This window comes from Oreochromis aureus, linkage group 19 (assembly GCF_013358895.1).
Source record: "Oreochromis aureus strain Israel breed Guangdong linkage group 19, ZZ_aureus, whole genome shotgun sequence".
Lineage (NCBI taxonomy): Eukaryota > Metazoa > Chordata > Actinopteri > Cichliformes > Cichlidae > Oreochromis > Oreochromis aureus.
Genome location: NC_052960.1, coordinates 23,724,268 through 23,745,794, shown reverse-complemented (window position 1 = coordinate 23,745,794; position 21,527 = coordinate 23,724,268). Strand labels below are relative to the sequence as shown.

The window sequence follows — 21,527 nt, the reverse complement described above, 5'->3', positions numbered from 1 at the left end:
TGCTTTTATTCATAGATACTGTGGGAAGAGAGGAAATCAGGACATGTGAGGCAAAAAAGTGTTCGCTACTCGGAGGGAAAAGTTTTGTTTTATCTAACATGTTTATGAAATGTTATTCTAAGCTGCAGGTCAGGTGTATTCTGCTAATGTTGGTGTCTTTACCTATTAAAACCCTACTAGAAGTAGTGTTTTCTGATCAGAGGAGAGTCTGTCACATTTCAGGCCTGATTATAGGACAAAATGACTGGTTGTGCATCAGAAGTTATGGAGCTACCCTTCAAATAACCTGGAAACTATTCTAATGGTCATCAACCCATGTCTTTGTTGAGATATACTGAGTTATCAATACTCGCCCTTAAAGGTACAGGTAAGGTCGTCAAATGCTGTCTTAATGAGGCAGAATCAATCAGTGCAGATCAGTGCTCAGTTATTTTTATTTGCTAGGGTTTGTTTGTTGTTTTTTGTTTATGAAAGACAAGATATTCATTGTGTACCTCAGGTCCTTTCTGTATTTCATTGTGACAAAAAAGGACCTTTCCTCCCAGATTCAATTACAATTACACATTTTTGATATCTGAGGTTATATTTCCTGAGGTGTTTTATGTTGTTTTGGCGGTAATCAGTGTTTCTGTTCTGGCACTTATATAAAAACCAACAAACAGAAATGGGCTGAAAGATGAGGGAGCACTAGAAGAAAAAGTATGTGCCTTTTGTTTGTTTGGCCACCACATCAGATACCTCAGTTAGTTTGGGCTTGTGTGTGTATTAAAGATGACAGCCATTGTTGTCTTCCACTGTCTTTAGTCTTCAAATAAAATTAGCATGCAGTTGGCATTACTGCACATACACTTCATTGACAACTGGGGTTGCGCTCTCTCTAATGTGATTTCACATCAGAGTCCTGTTTTAGTTTGAGTTAAGGTATACTCAAATGTAAAGTACTGTGCAGAAGTCTCGACCCACCCCTCATTTCTTTATATTTTGCTGCCAAGGAGCCAGACGTTCTTGTAATATGTTTTTGCAGGTGGTCTGGAGTTGTAATTCAGAAGGTATATCAAAGTGTTTGGATATTGGCTGCTTTTTCATTCTTCTTCAGTTCAGTCCTTGCACCTTGCACATTTTCAGAGTTTGTTGTTTAGGCCACTTTACACCGACAATGCGGATCGAGCAAAAAAAAAAAAGGCATCTAATTCATGGTGTATTTTCAAAAAATCTAAACTGGATCTTTAAATACAAACATAACACTGCCTGATAAGCATGAAAATGTTGCACCAACAAGGTGATTCTCAAAGCGCTGTTAGCCAAAAGTGTTGGTATGGCTACTTTAGATGACAAAAACAAGAAATCCAGCAAAGACGTGACACAGGACCTGAGAGCTGATCCATCTACTGTTTGATGAAGTTAAATAGCGAGAAAAGGCTGAGGTATTCCAGATTAGACAAGAACTGTACTGAAAATTAGTGGCAACAGATCCTATAGTTACATTTTTTGGTTCAAATTCAAATTTAAACCAAATTTAAACTTGGTTCATGTATGTATGGAGGAGGTCAGCAGTGAGGTACATCAGTGAGTGTCTACAGCCATCTGTAAAACACAGTGGAGGCTGTATCATGGTTTGGGGCTGCATTTCAGCCAGGGATGCTGGGAATCTTTTTGAGTTACGAATGCTGAAAAAAAACATCCGAATTGGCTCCACCAAGCAATATTTATTTTTCTGCATGACAATGATCTGACTGTAAGTGCAGTAAAAGCATTTTATGGAAACACAGAATTTAACATTATCAGTCACGGATTGTACTTGAACATTTTTGAAGCACAGTGGGATCAACTTGACAGAGAACCGAACAAAAGGCAGCCGGTTCAAAGGAGAGCTTTGAATCTCCATCAAGAATCTTTTGTATTTACTCATTTTCATTGTGCTCTAATATTAAAACCAGTTTGGGGATCTGAAACATGTAAATGTAACATTGGGAACGGGGCAGGTACTTTTAATTAGTATACTTACATGCTTTTTCCATTTATAATTGCATATTTCAATAAATTGCTGCACACATTGCCTATTTGCCCAGCAAAACATAAAGAAATATGTGTGGTTGGAGGCTTTTGCACAGTACCACACTTACATAAACTTCTCTGGAGGATTTAGTTCAAATCCATCACCATATGTTGCCATTACAGGGTGCCAAATGATTTTTGGTGGAAAGAAACCAACTCACTAAAAACTCAAAGTTGGCTCAGTGGTGCGGCTGTACCTGGTGAGTCACCACAACAGGGAGACTGGTTTGCTCTTGTTGCTGCTAGGGGAAAACTATCCCCTGGCTGCTGCTAAAGTAGAAACGAATGCAGTGGATGAAAGCGCAGCAGCATGCGGCCGCTTTGTATGCCCACATCAATGTGCACGTATGTGTGTTTTTGTGTGTGTGTGGGCAATTCTTCCTACTGGGCTAATTACTGGAGGTAATTTAACAAAACCTTTTGCCGCTCTGCCTGGCCACTCTAGATAACTCTCCAGAGTGGGGGCTGGTGAGGGAGGTTGAGCAAGGGGGAGCCGGCGGAGCTGGGGGAGAGCACTTCAACACCATATAACAAAGGCATCTGCTGGGGAATGTTATTAACATGCAGCTTCTGAAGAAGACCACAGAAAAAGACACCTCCTTTGGGGAACATCTTAGGCTAAGACAAAGCACGCTCAAAGAGTTTGAAAGGATGGATAATTGAATTTTTCAAGGTGTTGTTTTTTGATCCATCCCTTAATTTCTGCATAGGACAAAATAAAATGTATGTTGTGGAAGATAAATTAGGTGTGTTTGTTTGTTTTGGGGCTTTTGTTTTTTTCTGTTTTGTTTTTCTCAAAAATAGAAAGTGAAGCATCTGCCTAGTAGCGTCAAGTTGAAATTGAGGTTGTACACTGGATGCAGTACTGATGAACACCGCAATTGACAATGAAACAAGGCCTGTTGAAATCAAAATGATCCCATTGTCACATCTCACATCAGTCTGATAGCGAGTCTCTTCCAATACCACACTTATTCGCAGTGCCTACTCCCTCTTCGGTCTGAATATGAGATACCGGTGTTATAAAATGAGAAACGACACGAAAACAAGTCACAACCTAAGAGCAGCTTGCAGCTGCTGCGGTGGAAATTGGACTTGGCAGACGAGTCTTACGACGGCTCTAAGCTGTGAAATTAAAAGCTGCCAGTCTTTTTCTTCTTCTTTTTTTTTTGTTTATTTATTTTTACACAGAATACAGATGTGTTCAAGTCATCACGGCGCCACTTATTTTTCAGTTGTAAAAATACTGGATGAGAAATCCATTCTGCCCGAGGCGAAAACAGGCCCGTGGACTGGAGCAAACCCAGCCTGGTTGAAGTGCTTCTGGCAAGGCCAAAATAATTGTTTCATCTCTTCTTGTACCAAGGGATCGAGGAGCAAAATTAGCCAAGTGTGGTATTGCTCTACCTTATGCTGTATTGGTTGTCAGTTGTCGGTATTTTTATTCCCATTTTTTTAGCAATCCGTGTCAGCGGAATATAATGATGTTCTGGCACCGTGATTTTGAAAATGGGAAGAAATGATCCTTATAGTGAGTGCTTTGTTGTCTTATCTCGTTATTGAGTCATCACTCATTTATCACACAAAGCTGTAAGGGATATTAAGGTTGTTTTTTTTTCTTCTTCTTCTCTTTTTGTTGCCTTGAGGGAAAATATTGGCTTTTACTTTAATCAAATGAAAAATAGGATGCTTTTATCTGGTTCTCTCCCACCTCTCTTGTGAGTCTTTAATTTTGCTTTTCTAAAGTGCCTTTGGAGCGCTATAGACACCTCTGACTGCGTCCCACAGCACCCTTCACAAAAAGTAAATTGTCTACTGCATTTAAATCTTGTTTTTTTTTTTTTTGGTTTTCTTAGTATTATTATTATTAGCATTATCATTATTATTATTATTATCATCATCATTTGGCTGTTTTGTTTTAAAATTGTTAAAGTTTTTCTTGGAGCCAAATACAGTGTTTAAGGTGCTCCAGAGAACTGATAGTAATCCAAATCAGACCTGATTTTTATTTATTTATTTCAATAATCTCAACACTAGCTGACAAGGTCATCATACACATGCATTAAACATGATATCTGTGCTGCGAGTTCGACTGTATTTGCCACTGAAATCCACTCTTAGAGCAGGACTTGTACTTTTTTCTCTCAGCCTCTTTTTTTCGTGAACTCACTGAAAGGAAAGAGAGAAAGAGATGTGCCTATAAATAGTGTAATATGTGTAAGGGGAATTCCTTGATGATAAACTGATTGGTTCATACGTGTCATTTCAGACACAAGTGTCAGAAACTTGACAGCTTGCAGAGTTTAGCAGCCTCGTGTCTCACATGGGATGAAGAGTAGCACACTTAGTTTCCCCAGTAACCACAGATGTTGGGAGGCAAGACTGTTTACCAGTTTCAGAAATCATTTTTTCACGTTTAGTGAGCCATTTAGTGCTCGTTTGTAAGAAAAATCTTTTAGTCTTATTAAATGCAAACATATAAAAGGGCTGTGTTATGTGATCGCTATGGTAGCCCTGAGATGTCAAACACACACAGAAAACACCAGTAAAAACAAAAATTATGCAAAAACACAACAGAAATAGAATAAAACACAAAGAAAATGTAAAAGATACACAACACAAGATGAATAAAACACAGGAAGTTGGATAAAACACAAAGTACATAAAACAAAAACACTGCAGTATTTTTGGGGAGGCAATAACGTTACTGAACAGCTGTGACAGTGACATAAACCAAAACATGCAAAGTATTGCGAGACGTGTTTAAAAAACAGAGAGATTAAGCGCAGGTAATATGTTTCTATTCATATAATACTACATGTATCTACTACAGTAGATACATGTTTGCTATTAGCCGTTTACTGTTACCTTGTCACTTTTACAGCTGTTACGTTACATTATCGTCTCCCAAAAACACTTTGCTTGTGTTTTGTGAGATTTTGTAGCATTTTTTTCTATTTGTTGGTGTAGTGCGTTTGACCTTTCAGGGCCACCGTAGATGTCAGTGTAAACACTTTGATTTACTGCAAACAAATTAGAGCGTAGTTAGAATGTTTCATTTGTGGTCTTTTTGATTGCTTTGTTGAAAACGTTAAAAAAACAAACATTTTTTCTTAAAACATGACAGTTTTGGTTGTTTGTGTTTATTATATTTCAAATAATTACACGTCATTCAGTGTTTACATGTTCTTTTAAAACTTAGGGTTGATGTTGAAATGTGACAGTGAGCACCACCAAGGCAAGCGATTTAAAAGACAAACAAATAGCAAAAACAAGGGAGTGAAAGAGTGTTTTTCTTCTTTTTAATAGAAAACATTACATGGAATAAGGAGTTCTGTCTTCACCGTGATAAGCTGTTGTGAAGTTTTCCTTTGTCTGGGTCAAAGGTCATGAAGGAGACACTGTGGCACTCTATATGGATTGTAAAGCATTGTGGGATAAACTCCGTGATTTTAGCCTTTTAAAGTTATCTGTACAAGAGGGGGGTGGGGGTGAAGAAGGAGGCTGAAGGAGAAGAGAATGCAAAACAAAGCAGTGACCCATCCTATTATCTTTGGGCCTCTTTGTCTACATTAGTCAGATTAATTTCTCAAAGCCGTGCCACTGTTACAGTAATTTATTTATTGCATGTCAGAGTTGAGAAGCAGGCCACAGCTTTAGTGTGTAGGAATTTATTTGCTGCTGCTGGTTTGACTGCGGTGTGTCCCCCCCCCCCGCCGTCAGTTCTCAGGAAGGGCTTTAATGCTGTGTGTGTGTAAATGGGAGAGGAGAAAGTGCTGCAAGCTCTCATATACACACATTTTGTATTCTTAAAAAAAATCAGAGATACATGAGAGATACAATGACACACATGATGTTATGCACACACAGTGCAAAATGTAAAGCCAGTTTTTCTGTTTAGCCGGTTGTTATATGAACATAGGCTGAATCCATCTAGGAATACTAACTTATTTCTTGCATTAAATGGTGTAATTTTTAGAGGTGCATTTTGTTGGACAAAAATGATACAAATGACTGTTGAATGTAAGAGAAAGCTTGCAAGCAGGCCGCCATGTTGGTTTTTGCTCAAAATCTAGGAGCAGGGTTTGCGTTTGCATGGTTGCACGAGGCCGTAGAAGAGAGAGAGGCCCTGTCGATTATCTGTTACGACACCGCCCTAGTGGCCTGTCCATCAAGCGTCCAGTGCTGCGAAGCATTGCGATCTCTTGCGTGCAAGAACCCCCTCTTGGGACATCTCCCATAAGAGGGTACAGCTGTGTGAAAATGTTATGGGAGTGCCAGAGTGTCCTACCCAGTCAAATTGCAGTCATTGCTTTTAGAGAAAAACTGATATGATGGTTTATCCATGCATGAGGCCGACGTGTAAAATCACCAGCACATTTATTGAGTGTCTGGAAGGCATGATGGTATCCACTAAGGCGTACTGTATACAGTGCACATAACAGGGCATAAAATGCCCTTCTCTGTCAGGTTGTATCTGAGCACGGCCAATTGCACAGGCACACCTCCGAAAGCACACGTGCCATAAACAGACAGACACACATGTGTGCGGGCATAAACAAATACAGACTCCCTTCTGTTACAGCATCAGCTGAACTGAATCCCTACTCAGACACACACACACATACATACAGACACCCAGAGGCATCCAGGTCTTTGTGCCACTTCCCTAGCTACCTGTGAGACAGCCTGTGTATCCTGCTGGTATGAAAGGTAAGCCTCAGAGAGACGGAGCAGAGAATAAATGTGTAAAATGGGTCAGAGCCTGAATATCATTACTGCCCCGCTCCCCATGTGTATACTTACTGTGCCTGTGTGTGTGTATATCTGTATGTGTGAGAGAGACAAGCTGTGATGAATTTGTGAGTGAAAAGGCAAAAAGAGTGTGTGCCTAGTGCTGTATGTGCGTGTGTGTGTCACTTTAGCTGCATTCCCACTCGGGGAGTTAAACTCAACTCTCCAGAGTATAAAGACTGCCATGGGAAGGATCTCAACTTGTCTGTTTTGGAAGGTTTTGTGTTTGAGCACATTGAGAGGCAGTGTCAGTAGTGTGTGAAGCCATGCCATGGCCCAATTTTTCTTGTCCGGCTCAGGAATTCAAAACACAAAGCCAGAGAGACACAGGAAGTTATCTGTATGCAGGCAAGATGGTGGCATTCTCCATATCCATATCCTCTGTCGAGGTAAAACTATAAATATTGTACGAGGCTAGCATCAGCAGCAGATCCGGACAGTGTTTACAGGGCGGAGGGGGGGGGGACTCATCCCCCACATATGGATGAGTCGCTGATAAAAAGGAGATATTGGTATTAGAGAGTCAGGCGTGTCAGACGGCCTGCAGCGACCGGAGCGCGCCGCCGACTCAAATCTCCATTCAGGCGTCTTCGCTTGATAGCCACTCATTGCCAACGCTGCACACATGCGGCATTGTCATGAAATTGTGCTCAGCTGGGGATTTTGAAGGTTGGAGGGGTGGGCAATTTGTGCCTGCAGATCAGTAGTTGCATCTCAGCACGGGATAGAAAGGTGGGGTTTTTTGTGTTTCTGTGCATGTTGCTGACACAAACAAGAACAGCAACAGTAAAGCCTCTGTTATCCACGGCTTTGAAAATGGTGTGTGTTCACCAGGATTTGAGAGCCTTGTGATGTATAATACTTTTTTCTTCTTTTCCCATTTTCTTTCCACAGTCCGTCCCAAAACCCATCGCCCTCGAGCCTTGCTTTGGCAACAAAGCCGCCGTGCTCTCCATCTTTGTACGGTTACCCAGGGGCACCGGCGGAATCCCTCCTCCAGGACAGTCTGGTAAGACGCAGCCTTTAAAATCCTTCACTTGTTTTTCTTTCCTGACTTGTTTGTTTGATTGAGCCTCACTTTTTTACATCATCTTTCCTTGATCTGACTTCCTCCCCCCTCTGTTATGTACTGTAGCTTTGGTTTTAGTTGGTCCATGACAATTTTGAGCCTTTCAGTCTTTTTTCAACTTGGTTCACTTCCTCTTTCTTTTGTTATCCAACACCAACTTTATGATCCAGCCTCGAAAAAAAGTACTATCAGCATTTAGAAACAGAGCACAGTGAGAAGATGACATGTAAAAATTAAGAATTTAGAGATTTCGTGGTGTTCCTTTTTCAAAATATAAGGAGGAGAGAATATTTAAATCAAGCACGCAAACTGATTTGTGATGTGGTATTTGTGCTGATATTTAACGCTGGAAAAAAGCATGTATTGCGCCCTGTATTAGCTCACTTGCGGCAACAAAACTTCGAGCCACTCTTTAGTTTTTAGCAGTTGGAGAAAGGAGAGAACGGAGTGATCATGATGTGGATTTTGGACCCCATCCTGAAAATAATCAGGCCTGGGATGGACGTCAGTCTGGGCAATACCTTTATGTTAACAAACTTAAAAAAAACCCATTAAACCTTAAATTTAATTACACTCACATTGAACACTTGTGATTTCAGGACCATGGAGAGCACACAAGGTTTCACAGTGATCTCCTGAGCTATACTTGACCACATGACTGATTTTAGTGGTGGACCTACTCAACTTCAGCTGCATGCACTTTGGACCAGTCGCCAGCCTCTCACAGGGCATTCGCACTCTCATTCACACTTATGGGCAATTTAGAATCCCCAATTAACCCGACCTCACTAACTGCCTGTTTTTGGACATCAGCTGACTGTGCCTGTGTTTGGAAAACGGCACAACTGTTGTAAATTACTCGCAGAACTAACCACACCTCTGAGTGCTACTTGGGGATTGTGTGATTTTTAGTCACGGCAAAAATCATGCACATCCATCTCGACAGTGGTCTAACATGTTTACAGTAATTACTTCATGTAGCACCATCGTGTTGATGTGGATGTATTCATTTTTAAAAACGGTACAGTTTTCCTCAGTTACTGCTCTTCACTCCCTCCTTTTTTTTCCTCTTCCTGTAGCGAAATGGAGACTGCTTGTTGCTTTCTTACCTTCATCTACTTGGTGTGTTAGGAAGCATACTGCAGATATATCCATGCAGGCTCATTCTGTGCTTGATTCCTCTCTATACTCTTCTCATCCTCGTTGCTTTAAAGTGCAATCTAGTGTTTTTCCTGTTTCCCTCTGCTCCTTTCTTTCCCTTCCTCCTCCTTTTTTGCCCAACTTCTGACAGCACTGAGAATTGAGTCCATTACTTTCTTTCATCCTCTGCTCTGTCACTTGCTGTCTTTACATTCCCACCCATGCTTCATCTGTTTTCCTTATCTTTCTTTTCAAGATCCTCTGATAAGACCAAGTGCTGCTTCCCTTACCTTTTCTTAGTTTTTCTTTCCTGTTCTCTTTCTTTTACTGTCTCAATAATTCAACTTGCCTTTCTTTCAGTATTTTTTTCCTCCTCTGTGTTGTATAGCTCTTTGCCTCCCACAGTTGCAGTCCCCAGACCATCAGCATGCCTAAGGCCCTTATTAATTACCACATTGTCCTTTTGTCATAACAAAACTGCGGCGGCTCTCGATGGAGCTTTCCCTCGGGCAGCTTTTGTTGAGACCATGTTAGCCGTGTTCCTCCCATCTCCTCGTGCCCTGGGGGGGGGTCTACCGTTCTAATGCTTTTAACTTGTTCCCCATCCGGCCGTGTTGCTATCAGATCTTTAAACTGCTTTCAGTTTTCAGCATCCCAGCCTCACAGCACTCTTTAGCTCATTTCATAGCAACCAAAAGGATATCACCACTACAGATGATCACTGATTTCTATCTTCGGCTCATTTAGGTGATTTGAGCCGTCCTGCACCCTTTTTTATTTCTTTTTCAATCAATAAGAAACTAGTAGTAGCGGTATGATTTCTCAGCGTGCGATCCCTAGCGCAGCCGCTTTCTTTTTTTGCCTTCAGCTATGTTTACTTGATTGCAGTAAATGCATCTAATATTGGTGATAAATGGAGTTTACTGGTATTTCATGGCTCAGAGAATATTATTAAATGTTGATGAAGTGTGGTGTAAGTTAATGATTGCCAGCTCTGCACGTTTGTGTACGTGGTTGTGAGCTGGAACTTGTGTGTTTTACTTTCCACACATCAGCAGCTTTCCCCACATTACGTTGCTGCATTAAGAGTTAGCCTCATATTGCAAGTGTAGCCTAATTAATGCTGGGTTTTTGAGACCGTTACCAGTGCAACATTTCAGTGTCTTAATGTTTTTTCTTAATTATAAACGATCTACTAGCTGTTTTAACATGGCTTAGCATTTAACTTTTCTCCATCTAATGGAACCTATATGTATCGATTCCCTTGTTTATGGGTCAGTTTCTACTTTAATCTTGATCATTTATCCCCATTCCCAGCTCCACATTTGTATTCTTGGAGGTTAAAAGTGCTTACATCACAGTTTATCCTCTCTCTTAAACGTCACAGTGTGTTTTTTAGTTTTTTTTAAGTTGTTTTCTGATTGGCTGCCTCTCGCAAAAAAAAAAAAAAAAGCTCTTTGCTTGAGGTGATCATATTAGGGGCATCCCTTGTCTTTTGTGGAGCAGTGTGATTATTTGCACATGTTTGAAACTTTGGACATGTTTCATATGTTATACGCAGTTCACAGGTTGATATGAATGAAAATAAGGAAAAGCTTAATAAAAGTAATTCATGTTTGTAGTTTTATATCTTTATGTTTTTTAAGCTTTAACTAAATGAGTCCTCTTGTGTGTGTGTGCAGGTTTGGCCGTGGCCAGCGCGCTGGTCGATGTATCTCAGCAGATGTGTGTGGGGTACAAGGAGAAGTCTGGGGGACTGAGGAACCGTAAACAGCAGCCCACAGCGCAGCCATCCACCTGCATCTGACTGCATCCCCTGTCCTCTTCTACCATCCCAACACCAAAAGCTCTCCCATCAGCCTCCCCCACCCTCCCCTCGCCTCAGCCCCATCCTTCAGAGACTCCCACCAGCTCTGTTCTGGCAGGGAGAGGTGCATGCTGGGACGCAGGACTTGAACGTTTTGGTAAAGGGGGCCGAGACATCTGGCAGACTGCAGCTTCAGAGGTCTCCCCCTTCCTGTCCTCCTACAGGAACTTTGATGCTTGGAGTCCCCTCGAACTGATCGACAGAAACTAGACACAGAGAGGGGGGAGGGAGGGAGGGAGGAAGGGACAGAGCGGGTGCTGACCCCTCCCCTCCCCCTCAATGAAACATTTTACATTTGTCGACACCACCTCGTTAGTCGAGGCGGCCACGGCTTGCTGCTAGAAGAGATCCTTGTCTCGTAGTTTTTGACAAAAACAAAAAACAATACAAAAAAATCCAGAGACTTTGCGACCGTCTATGTTCGCATTTTATTTAAGTTATTGTTGTTCTTTGTTTTGTATTGTGTTATTTCAGAGGCAGGAACAAAACTGGACACGCTCGGTTGGACATGCACACACAAAAACGCATAACACACACTTCAGCAAGCCCTTGTACCCATTTGTAGCCCATTGTCACCTGCTGTCATGTTCACAGCTCAGCACTGAGGGCTGTTGTCACTGGAGTCCTGCACAGTTTGGCCTCCGAGCAAGCTAACAGCATGTTCAGTCTTCCTTTAATGAGGATCCACTGTAGGAGGTTGCCTGTGTAGCCAGAGCCCATTTAAAGAGTGTGTGACATTTCAATCGGCCTATGTGTCTTCTCCCGCTGCCCACTCTTGCGGTCTGTCTGGAGCTTCGTCTCTCCGTCTCTGGCCATTTGGCTGCCGAGCTGTCCGCCGTGCAAGGCAAGACCGCTGCAATGCCTCACCCGTGCTGGCCGGCTGGCTGCTGGATCGCCAGTGCAATTGAAGCTTTTCCAGCTAATTACTCTTCCAGTTGTAATGAAAGCCAATGGCAGTATTCAAGGCTCTAACACACACAAACACACACACACACACACAGCCAGTAGTAGTGGTGGGGTGGAGGGAGACCTCTGGCATTTAAAAATGGTCCTCGAAACCCATGTGACACCGGCTTCCTATAGATCTTGTGACTCTGATTGACTGAAATGATTTGGCTGATGTTAGTGACCGCTGCCAGGGCAACTGTTTAGCTCTGCAACTGTTGCCTGAGAAATCCATACCTTCTAATTACTGCTCTCATTTCCCGAAATGCAATGCATCCCTCCTACCCCCGGGATACCAGCATCTCCGCCGCTCTTATCGTGCCATTCGATTGCGATTGTTCCACATCTGTGATCTATCTACAACCTCCCAATTAGCCCATACAGCAGCGACGTCTGTGCCCTTATCGATGCGGCTACAGTGGAGCTGCTAAAGCCCAGCGTTAAAATGGTAAAGTGCGGTGTTTTTTATTTTTGTTAGCAGCCAGAATGCATGAGTCAGTGACTGTTTCTTTAAGAGCATCGTTTTTTAAAAATGGACTTTTGAATCGGCCTCCATGTCACAGAAGACCCTGGTTATTTATTCTGAAAGAAAAAAATTGTCTCTTGAAATTATGTTGTCGTCTGGTCCCTCAGCTGCTTTTCCCTGCACTTGTCTACAGTCTCCATCTAAAATATCGGGCCTGCTTTTAAAGCTGCATTACTTCAAGTGGGAAAATGAGGGAAAATGCAGAATAAAAAACCCCAAGGCAAACACAAAAAAACTGAGATTGGTAGATTAAAAAAGAGTTGTCACAACTTGGGTTTGTGCCATGTTTTGCTTTAGTTTCTCTTTCTTTCTTTGTTCAATTTTGCATATAGCTATACATAGCTATGTATCTTATTGTTCACATTTACAAGATATAGGTTGTGCGCTGCAGCACTTTTAGGCCTTTGACACATTTGTTGGTGTATCAACCTACAGGAAATATGCTGCGTCTCCTGCCGTCTCGGAAGGTTGTAAACTTCCCACTCTCTGGGAAGTGCAGCAATAGAACAATTTAATAGTTTGCATTTTACCCTAAAGAGCTCGTTGTGTTTAGTTCCCGGCTCTCACATGTGCTCAGCATACTAGAACTTCACACCGCCTGGTTAAAGGGCACACTTTTAGCACTGGGAAAAGGTCAGAACAGAAAGCATGAACAAAGCTGACATTCTGTAATTATAGAGTGCCGCGTGCGCTCGCGACTCCGCTTGGCGAGTGTTACGGCGCGGAGAAGCCGGCTCCGTTCGTGCTCATGCTTTGAGGAGTCAAAGCGCTTCACCTGCCGTCTTTATCAGTTTTCTTCTTTCCTCTGCTAGAATAAAGGGTTTGTTTTTTACCCAACATGGGTAGTTTGATGTTTCGTTGGGTTGTTTTTACAGAATAAAATCGTAATAATAATTATTATTTATATTAAACTGAGGCTCTGGATGTTGTAGGGCGTTTTGGTAATTATCAACTATTATTACATGAATGTGATGATCACAAAGAGTCCTTCTGAGTTCCACAGAGTATTTTTATTTAGTACTTTTTCTGTCTTTTTGAAAACACCTACCACGCTGTCTCAGAATGAAGTTCTTTGACCTCCAACCATTTGGAGGTGCAGTTCAGTTCAAGAAATTCTAATAAAATGTGCTATGTTGGCCACTGGAAGAAGAAAATTACGCTTTATGTGAGATTTGGCTTAAAAGTGAGACTTTACAATAACCTGTGAGGCAAAAGTGTGGCAGAGACACGAGAGACACAACAGAAATGCGGCTCGCAAACTCCCATTAACCGCCATCAAAGGTGCCGACGTGCTCCCGACACTAAAATGCCTGAACGGCACATGAACTACATCTCTGTCTTTCCTCTGCAGCGTCAGCAGCTCTGAGATCTGCCAGCACCTTTGCGTTTTTGATTTCTCTGCAGGTTAACTTTTTCACTCCGCAGCAGGCCTGTTTCTGTTTAACATACAACACTAGCTGTTCACGATGCTCAATCGCTTTACTGTACTCTCCAGTGACAGAACCTACAACGGCAGTCGTCTTCATCGTTGCAAATATGATTTTGTTGCATTGAATCTCTCCATACGAGTGTGGTGTACAACTGCTTCGACTGTACTGCAGTAATAATTTCATAAAGATTGTTTGTTTTGTTTTGTTTTCTATCAATGAATGTAAAATCTGTGCAGCCAAGGTAAATCTGTAAACTGTAACTCACCCAGGACGGTTTGTCGCCACTTTCTTTCTTTGGCCATGGGTGACAGGGCGGTGCAGTGGTTAATGCAGACGGCAGAGGAACTGCGGGATGATGGGTTCAGACCATTAAAGAGCCAGTTGTCACTTTGAAGTTTTTTTTTTTCTTCCTTTCTTAAGAAAGACACTGAGCTTGTAAAGAAGATGTGAGCTCTGCATGCCCAGTCAGCCCACTGTGATCTTCTTCTGCTTGATGGTTCAAACGACACGGATCCTGTGTCGGATGCTGATGTCTTTGAGATAATGTTGAATGTTTGTGTTTTTGTTTTTAACCTCTGTGCTGTGATTGGCTTAAAAACTCAAAAGAGACTAAAGTTTTTTGACATGTATATGAAACCTGTTTATCTGTAAACAAGTTTGTTGTCAGCAGCCTCACACCAGACTCCTACACAAGTCCCAAGCATTCAAAGCGATTAGGTAAATTTAGAAGTAATATTGCAGTTTCAACATTTATCCAGGGCAGTTCATCCCTGGTCCACCCACACGGCTGTTTTCATTAATTTTTATTTTGCCGATCAGGCATCTTCTCAGGACTGTGTTGGCGTGTACAGACTCCGAGTTGTGCGTTTGCCCCTGTTAGGAAACGACGGACATACAGCTTAATGGTAGGGCTGGACAGTATGACCTGATATCTAAAGCATGTCATTACTTTTATCACTTTAATAATAAATGTAACGACATGTTTCATGTATCATTAGAGCACGATGCCTCATTCTTGGTCTTGGCTAATTGCAGTTTGTCGGGTTCATAATTCTGGGCTTGTGGCCCAGACTGTATGCTGTAATTGGATAAATTTGGCCTGTGCGCGCATTCAAAGCATATTTAGCTCTACAAAACTTGAAGAGAAGTCCATTCAGCCAACTAATGCTTTAAAAGCCCTACTTAGTGTGCTTCAGCCATGCCGAGCAGCAAACGCATTTGCGCTCAGCAGGGTGAAGCTACGCCCAGCTGCAGCTACTGTTGTCCAGTTAGGCCGCCCCATGATAACCTCATCTCCCCCCAATGATGACTGATGGACAAAAAGGTCTTGCTGTTTTCATCTCAGCTACATTGTATCTTATAAATGACAACTAATAACTATTTTTTGAGATTAGCCACTTTCTGTGGTCTTCTGTCTGCATTTAGCTGCCTTTCGTTAGTGTTAAAAGCACTACCTTGGATGTTTAGTCAGTATCTTGCAAGCATGCTGAAGGATTTTACTTTTTCTTTTGCAAACCAAAATTTTAAAGGTGCAATATGTAGAACACCTTACTTTAGGGTAGCAGTGGGAAGGTTTTGCATTAGCATTAGCAGCTAGTCTAGATCCTAAGCAGCCTTGTTTTTGTTTCTTAGCCTGTCTTTCTTTAAAACTCACAATGGGGCACAAACAGTGCTCATGTCTGCCGTCTGCTGCTAAAAGTTCCCGGTCCTCAGTGTCTGTATAAAAGAAAAGTGTTTTTGTTTTTTGTTTTTTCTCTGATACTGTGCCGAGTGCAGACTGGATTCTTTAGTGCAAAGTGCAATTGTGTAAGAGTACGGGTCAGTGTTGGCAGGTTAGCATGCCAAATTCGGTAGATATGTGTGCTGTATAGACGTCTTTGGAAAAGTTAAATCTATACATATTGCACCTTTAAATGTCTTAACCTGCACAGCATGTTTTTGCTCTGATGCATTGCTGCTTTTTTTGTTTTCCTTTGTTTTTCCCCAGTGGATTAGCATCAAATCACTGGGACAGATGTGTTTGTGTACAGTTAAAAAAAAATAATAATGCTGATGCGTAGGGTACCTTTAAACACGGCTCCTGATGGAAATCGATTGCCTCCTGCAGTCGATGCTTTACAGAAAGGTTTCCACCTGCATACCAGTGGGGGTGGAGCTACTTTGTTGTCTGTGCAATCAGGATAAGCTAGCAGTCATTTCAGCGCAAAACTGGAAACTGTACTCAAAAAATGTTATATATCTGTAGCGGGAAAATTTCAAGTGTAAATACAAAACATAATCGTTCAAATTTCTGCTAAAATGATTTTTGGCAGCAACACGAAAAACATCCCAGATTAAAACCAGTCAAACATAACCGTTCTTTCAAATTACTAAGAAACATACCTGCACATTCATTTTCTTCCTCTCTTATTTACTTTTGAAGTCACATTTTAATCAAAACCTTTACTTGGAATATAATAGTTTGAATCTATCTGTAAGGCATTTATTGTAAAGCAGCTATGGGGGAAAAAGGGCATGCATTTGCTAATTTAGTCTTGCCATCCTTAAATAGTAAATGATTATACCTCTACGGAGCTGGAAGATGGCCTCAGTGTGCCCTATTTTGTTTGGTGGATTAGTGTTAAATATTGCTTGGAGGAGGGTTGTAAAGCTGCAGGAAAGCTGCTTTTTGTTTTCATCGGTCAAACATGGAATCACTGGCTTTTTTTCCTCGCTATGATGTGTTGAGGAATCTTTGCCAGCATTGCAGGAACGGTGGTGGATGCATGAGAATATATATGAAATGCCTTCTTTCTCTTTTTTAAAATCAGAAATCTAGCTCCAGTATGGGTCCCGTGTTTTTTGTAAGACCAAATTGATGCGACAAATCAAAACCTAAGAGCACAATACACTCCGTTTTAACGTCGATGTGGGCAGGCCGAAGCTAAATCTGTTGACTTTCTCCCCTTGGTCTAAACGCATTAAAGCCCAGCCCTGTTGGTAAACATGAACTTTAGCGTGTGCACTCTGCTGATGTCGCATTACGAGATTCCTGGGTCCTAAAGTTCAGATTCTCCAGCCGATTACCTCCCGCTACCATTCGGTGTTACCAGGGTGTGAAGTGCTCCTGAGCAGCTCAAAATATCTTAGAGGGAGTGTGGAAGTTTGCAAAGGGAAACATTTAAAGTGTGTACACTGTCACTGCCCTGTTTACCTGTCCATTTATTTTTGTTTTTGGTTCGAAGAGATGGGCAGCTTCCTCTATTTTGCTCCGCTTTCCAGGCCTCAAACTTTACTAGGGTAACACTGAAACTTTACAGTGGCCTTATTTCACTTTATTAATCTCTGTATTCGCTGGTAGAAATGTACAGCAGATACATGTTCATAAAGTGTGTTTAGTAACTGGAAACGTTCCTAATATTCACAAGTAGACACTAGCAGCATTAACCTGTACTTAAAATGCTGTAACACCTAGGTTTAAGCATCCGAATAAGGTCATTGTAAATTCAGGCATTACCCCCTCTATCGTTTTTCCTCCTCCTTCCTTTTTGTATAGAGGCATTATATATCTTGAGGAAGTAGGTTGTTAATATGTATAATTTAGCAGTTGCTGTTCTTTTGTAAATAATGAGAAAGTATTGTGAATGATATTTGTTGACTGGTTTAAAAAAAATCATTTATGGCGAACCTCTCTCGGCTTTTAAAAATGTGACTACAGTGCATATTTTGTATGTAAGACAGCAGAGTAGGATGAACAAGCATTACTAGAAGCTGATGACAACTACATGTAAAACTTGAGGATAATAGCTTACTGACCTTGTAATTATTGATGTACATAAAAGAATGACAATTTTTTTTGTCTATTATTAAATGTGGAAATCCAGCCATTGCTGTTTGTCTCGATAACTACGAATAATTAATTTCGGGATTCTCCTGCAACGCTTGTTTGAATGTGCTCGTTTGGTGCCAGAGGGATGGTGCTTCAGACTGTGCACAAATTCGGCTAAGATGTCTTTCAAGTAAGTACACTCAACTTGAAATGATTGTCTTTGATGCTGTAATTCCAAAACAAGCCCTTTTTGCATCCCCTAGAGGATGTAATGTTCGCCTCGCAATGAAAGGAGCCGGTATTGAAAAATTTATGTTTACAGCAGGGTGAATTTAAAAGTACTTGAGCTGTGGAAAATATGACAAATCAGCTTAGGGATGGATCAGAGTGAAGGCGGGGGTCCTCCTGTGCTGTAAAATTACAAAATTTCATCTCCACTCCCGTTCTAAGTTCGGAAATTTTAAAATGCTTTCCTGCCTGCGGCTTAATACGGGGTTTGCAAGGTTATTTCTGAACACACCACAACACTTCTTTTGATTACAGTAGAGGCAACGCACAGCGCCGTTCATATGGAAAATCAAACGCGGCATATCGACACAAACACCCCTACCAACTGTCGAGCACGGTGGTGGATGGATGATGATTTGGCTTTGTTTAGCAGCCACAGGATCTTTGCACCTTGCAGTCATTGTGTCAACCATGAGCTCCTCTGTATACCAAAGTATTCAGACTGAGGCCATCTGTCTGACAGCTAAAGCTTGGCCCAAACACTATCATGCAATGATCCCAAGCACAGCAGCAGATCTACAACAGAATGGCTGAAAAAGAAATGAATCAAGTTGTTCCAAAGGCCAAAGTCCAGACTTTAACCTGATTAAAGTGCTGTGGCAGGACTGTAGGAGAGCTGTGCATGAACAAATGCACACAAACGGCAAAGTTCACCGTTGTAAACAAAAGTAGGTCAAAATTCCTCTGCACTGATGCAGGAGTTTGGAAAAGTCGTATAGAAAACAATTCAAGGTATCGGTGCAAAAAGATGGTTTTAAAAAATGTATGTTAGTGCTGTGCAATACTGTAAATGTTGGTATTGATCCACAGGACCACTGCAGCCAATACAGCTGCTATAACCTAAAGACGGTTTGTGGGCTTCACATACTGAAGTTAGAGGATAGAAACAAAGTATTAATCCTACCGTGCTCCAGCCTTGGTATTGATACTATCGATATTTGAATCGATCCACAGGTTTTCCAATAGTTGGTTCTCAAGCTTGGCTTATGTTTTGACATGGTGTCAAATGTCTCGTGTTTGTTTCAGGTTGTCATTTTAAGGTGAATGCTGCCCTGGATTGTAAAATATTCCCCTGTTGGGTAAAAGCTTAGAGTTGACAGGAGGCATGCCTTCTTTTTACCATGGCTGTATGTTGTAAGACAACATATGCTGGTTAACCACGACAAAATACTTGTCCTGAACAAAAGCAAGCACAATTTTAAATTGAGATGAAGCCAATTTTGTCCTCTTTCACACAGTGTCAGTCTCTTTGAGATAAGACTTATGGTTTTTGAAGGGAATCCCACAGAATACAAAGTGCACTGACCAGAACTTCAACTGACTCAAGGTTTGGATGCTAAGTACTTTTATTACTTCAATATGTGGAATATATGTAAGATTTTACATACATAATGTATAAAGAATATAAAGAAAAAAAGAACAATTTTTAAAAGTTTTCAATTGAATTTTTTTTCTTTGAATAATTCTGATGACTTCTGGCTCTTTGGGACTGCTGCTAGCAGACAGAGGGGCATCGATGCTGCAAGGAAAGACCAATCATATAGAACATATGAGCTCGGTGATCCATCGGCTTTTTAAAATATAGCACCATCATCATATTTGACTTGAAAGCAGAACTTGAGTTACAGCATGAAAGTCCAAAAATAGGTGCATGTTCTGGAGAGCCTGGTGTGTTTAGGAACACAAGAAAAGGTAAATAAATCAGAATTTTATATATTTATTTTAACAAACAACCTTTGTTCTGCAGACAGTGCAGAAAATCTGGTTGTGTGCTGTATTTATTGGCAAGGTGGGATTCACCCTGGAAAGAAACCTCCTAAAAAGTCACACTAATGATGTCACACAGCTAGGATTTCCAGTTACAGCAGGATCATCGGACCTCACCCAACCCCAAATCACGAGTTCGTCAGCTCCCAGAAGAGGGGACTTTGGAGCTTCGAAGCAGCTAATATAAAAACCTGCAATACCCACTAAGCCTGTGGAAATGTGGTGAATGCATTCTTAGACAGCGCGTGCCTGTGCAAACCAAATAATCGGGGTGAAGTCGGCTTCCTATTAATAAACAATAATGTGTTCCATAAGTCATTGTGGCAAGAACTTGGTTGGAGAAACAAGCTATACCTCCAGGCAGTGTTAACGACCCCAACACTTACTCAGGTGCACAAATGCATCATAATGTAGCTCTTGCTGGGACAAGAGCTGGTAATAAAGTGACCACTGTACGATTAAAGGACAGATTTCAGTGCTTGAAAATACTTGAGCATGACACATTATGTGCATGTTGCATGCTCTGTCCTATTAGTTGGAGGTAAAGGGGGCTCTGAGGTGGTAGTGCAGACTGATAATGACCTACAGGCAGAGCTGCCACTGACAGGATGATGAGCCTGTATTCCACACACACGGTAATTTAAAGATGGGAACAGATGCGCTGTTTTTCAGCCTGTAATGTAACAGTTTTGTAGATGACCTGTTTGATGTGCATATGTGCGTTTGTGTTTGTCAGCATGCATTTATTTATCAGTCCTTTCTGAAGTGGTTGGATTTGGAGCATTTTTTCCCTCCAGTTTGCTTCCTTTCATGCAAGAATATTCCGTTTTCTAGGAAAGATAACTTTAGTACACAGCTCGCTCATCCTCTCGCAAATTAAAGTGAGTTATTCTTGTTTTAAAGGTTGTGTCTGTAGCGCTGTGTCTCAGTAGTAATGTACAGTATGCTGTATGTTCCTCCCTGCTTCTGCTTTGTGATGATGTAGAGAGTGCACAGGAAGACTCGGTTGGCTTTTAACAGCGTTTCCTCACCTTTTCTCCAGATAACGAGTCCTCGTCCCTTTGCTAAATCACTGGAAATATTCCAACGTTCCCCACAAGCATCGCCAATCATTTCCAAATGAAATTACAAAGCAACACAGCATGCCCTGCGATAATAAACCTATGACACAAACGGCAGGAATGTCCAATCAGCCTACTTTACCGCAAATCAGACCCCTACTGCGCCGCCCTGTCAGTAATTTGGTGGAGAGCCAGCTCTTCAGTTGAAGTCCAGTCCGGCCCAGGTGGCCTGGTCCATTTTTATTTCCTTTCACTTCCACCCTCTGCTGCTATTTGCTTTAAAAAGACAGAGAACATTAAGTGCCCTGTGGCCTATTAACAGTAAGCTGCAACAAAAATCCACAATACCTGTTTGAAGAAGTGTTTGAGTTTTTAAATCTAACCTGTTCTCAGAGTCCGCGGTGTGCTGGTATTTGCACTCAAAGTTAAGGAATAAAAGAAGGCACCATGTAAATGTTAAAATCATTAATGCAGTGAACCAAGCAAGGCTGAAAGAGCGAACTAAAGGCCGCTGTGCCACTTTTTCATTCTTTTTCCTTTGACAGTTTGGATTTTCTCCTACTTTCTTTTAAAAAAATAAATACATAAAGGATATACTTATGATCAGAGTATAGCATCAAGTCAGTCGGACTTCTGGGATATTGATCTGATCAGTTAAGTAGCAGAGGGGGTGTCCATCAGATTCAGCTGGGGACTAGAGAGGCAACAGTGGGACGATCTCAAAATCCAAAGCAGTGCTTTTGCAGGTGAAAAAATTGACATTTTTTCTTCCTCATT

The 21,527-nt window shown here is 41.4% G+C and overlaps 1 protein-coding gene across 1 annotated transcript in view; it reads left to right on the top strand.

Moving 5' to 3' along the window:
• atrn (attractin) overlaps positions 1-17,690 on the top strand; it is a 126,729-nt gene extending 109,039 nt beyond the window's left edge. The window contains exons 28-29 of the mRNA XM_031742051.2: positions 7,744-7,858; positions 10,741-17,690. Coding sequence (XP_031597911.2) covers positions 7,744-7,858; positions 10,741-10,865 — 240 coding nt within the window. The 3' untranslated portion in view covers positions 10,866-17,690. The remainder of the gene's footprint in view (positions 1-7,743; positions 7,859-10,740) is intronic.
• Positions 17,691-21,527: the final 3,837 nt, after the last annotated feature.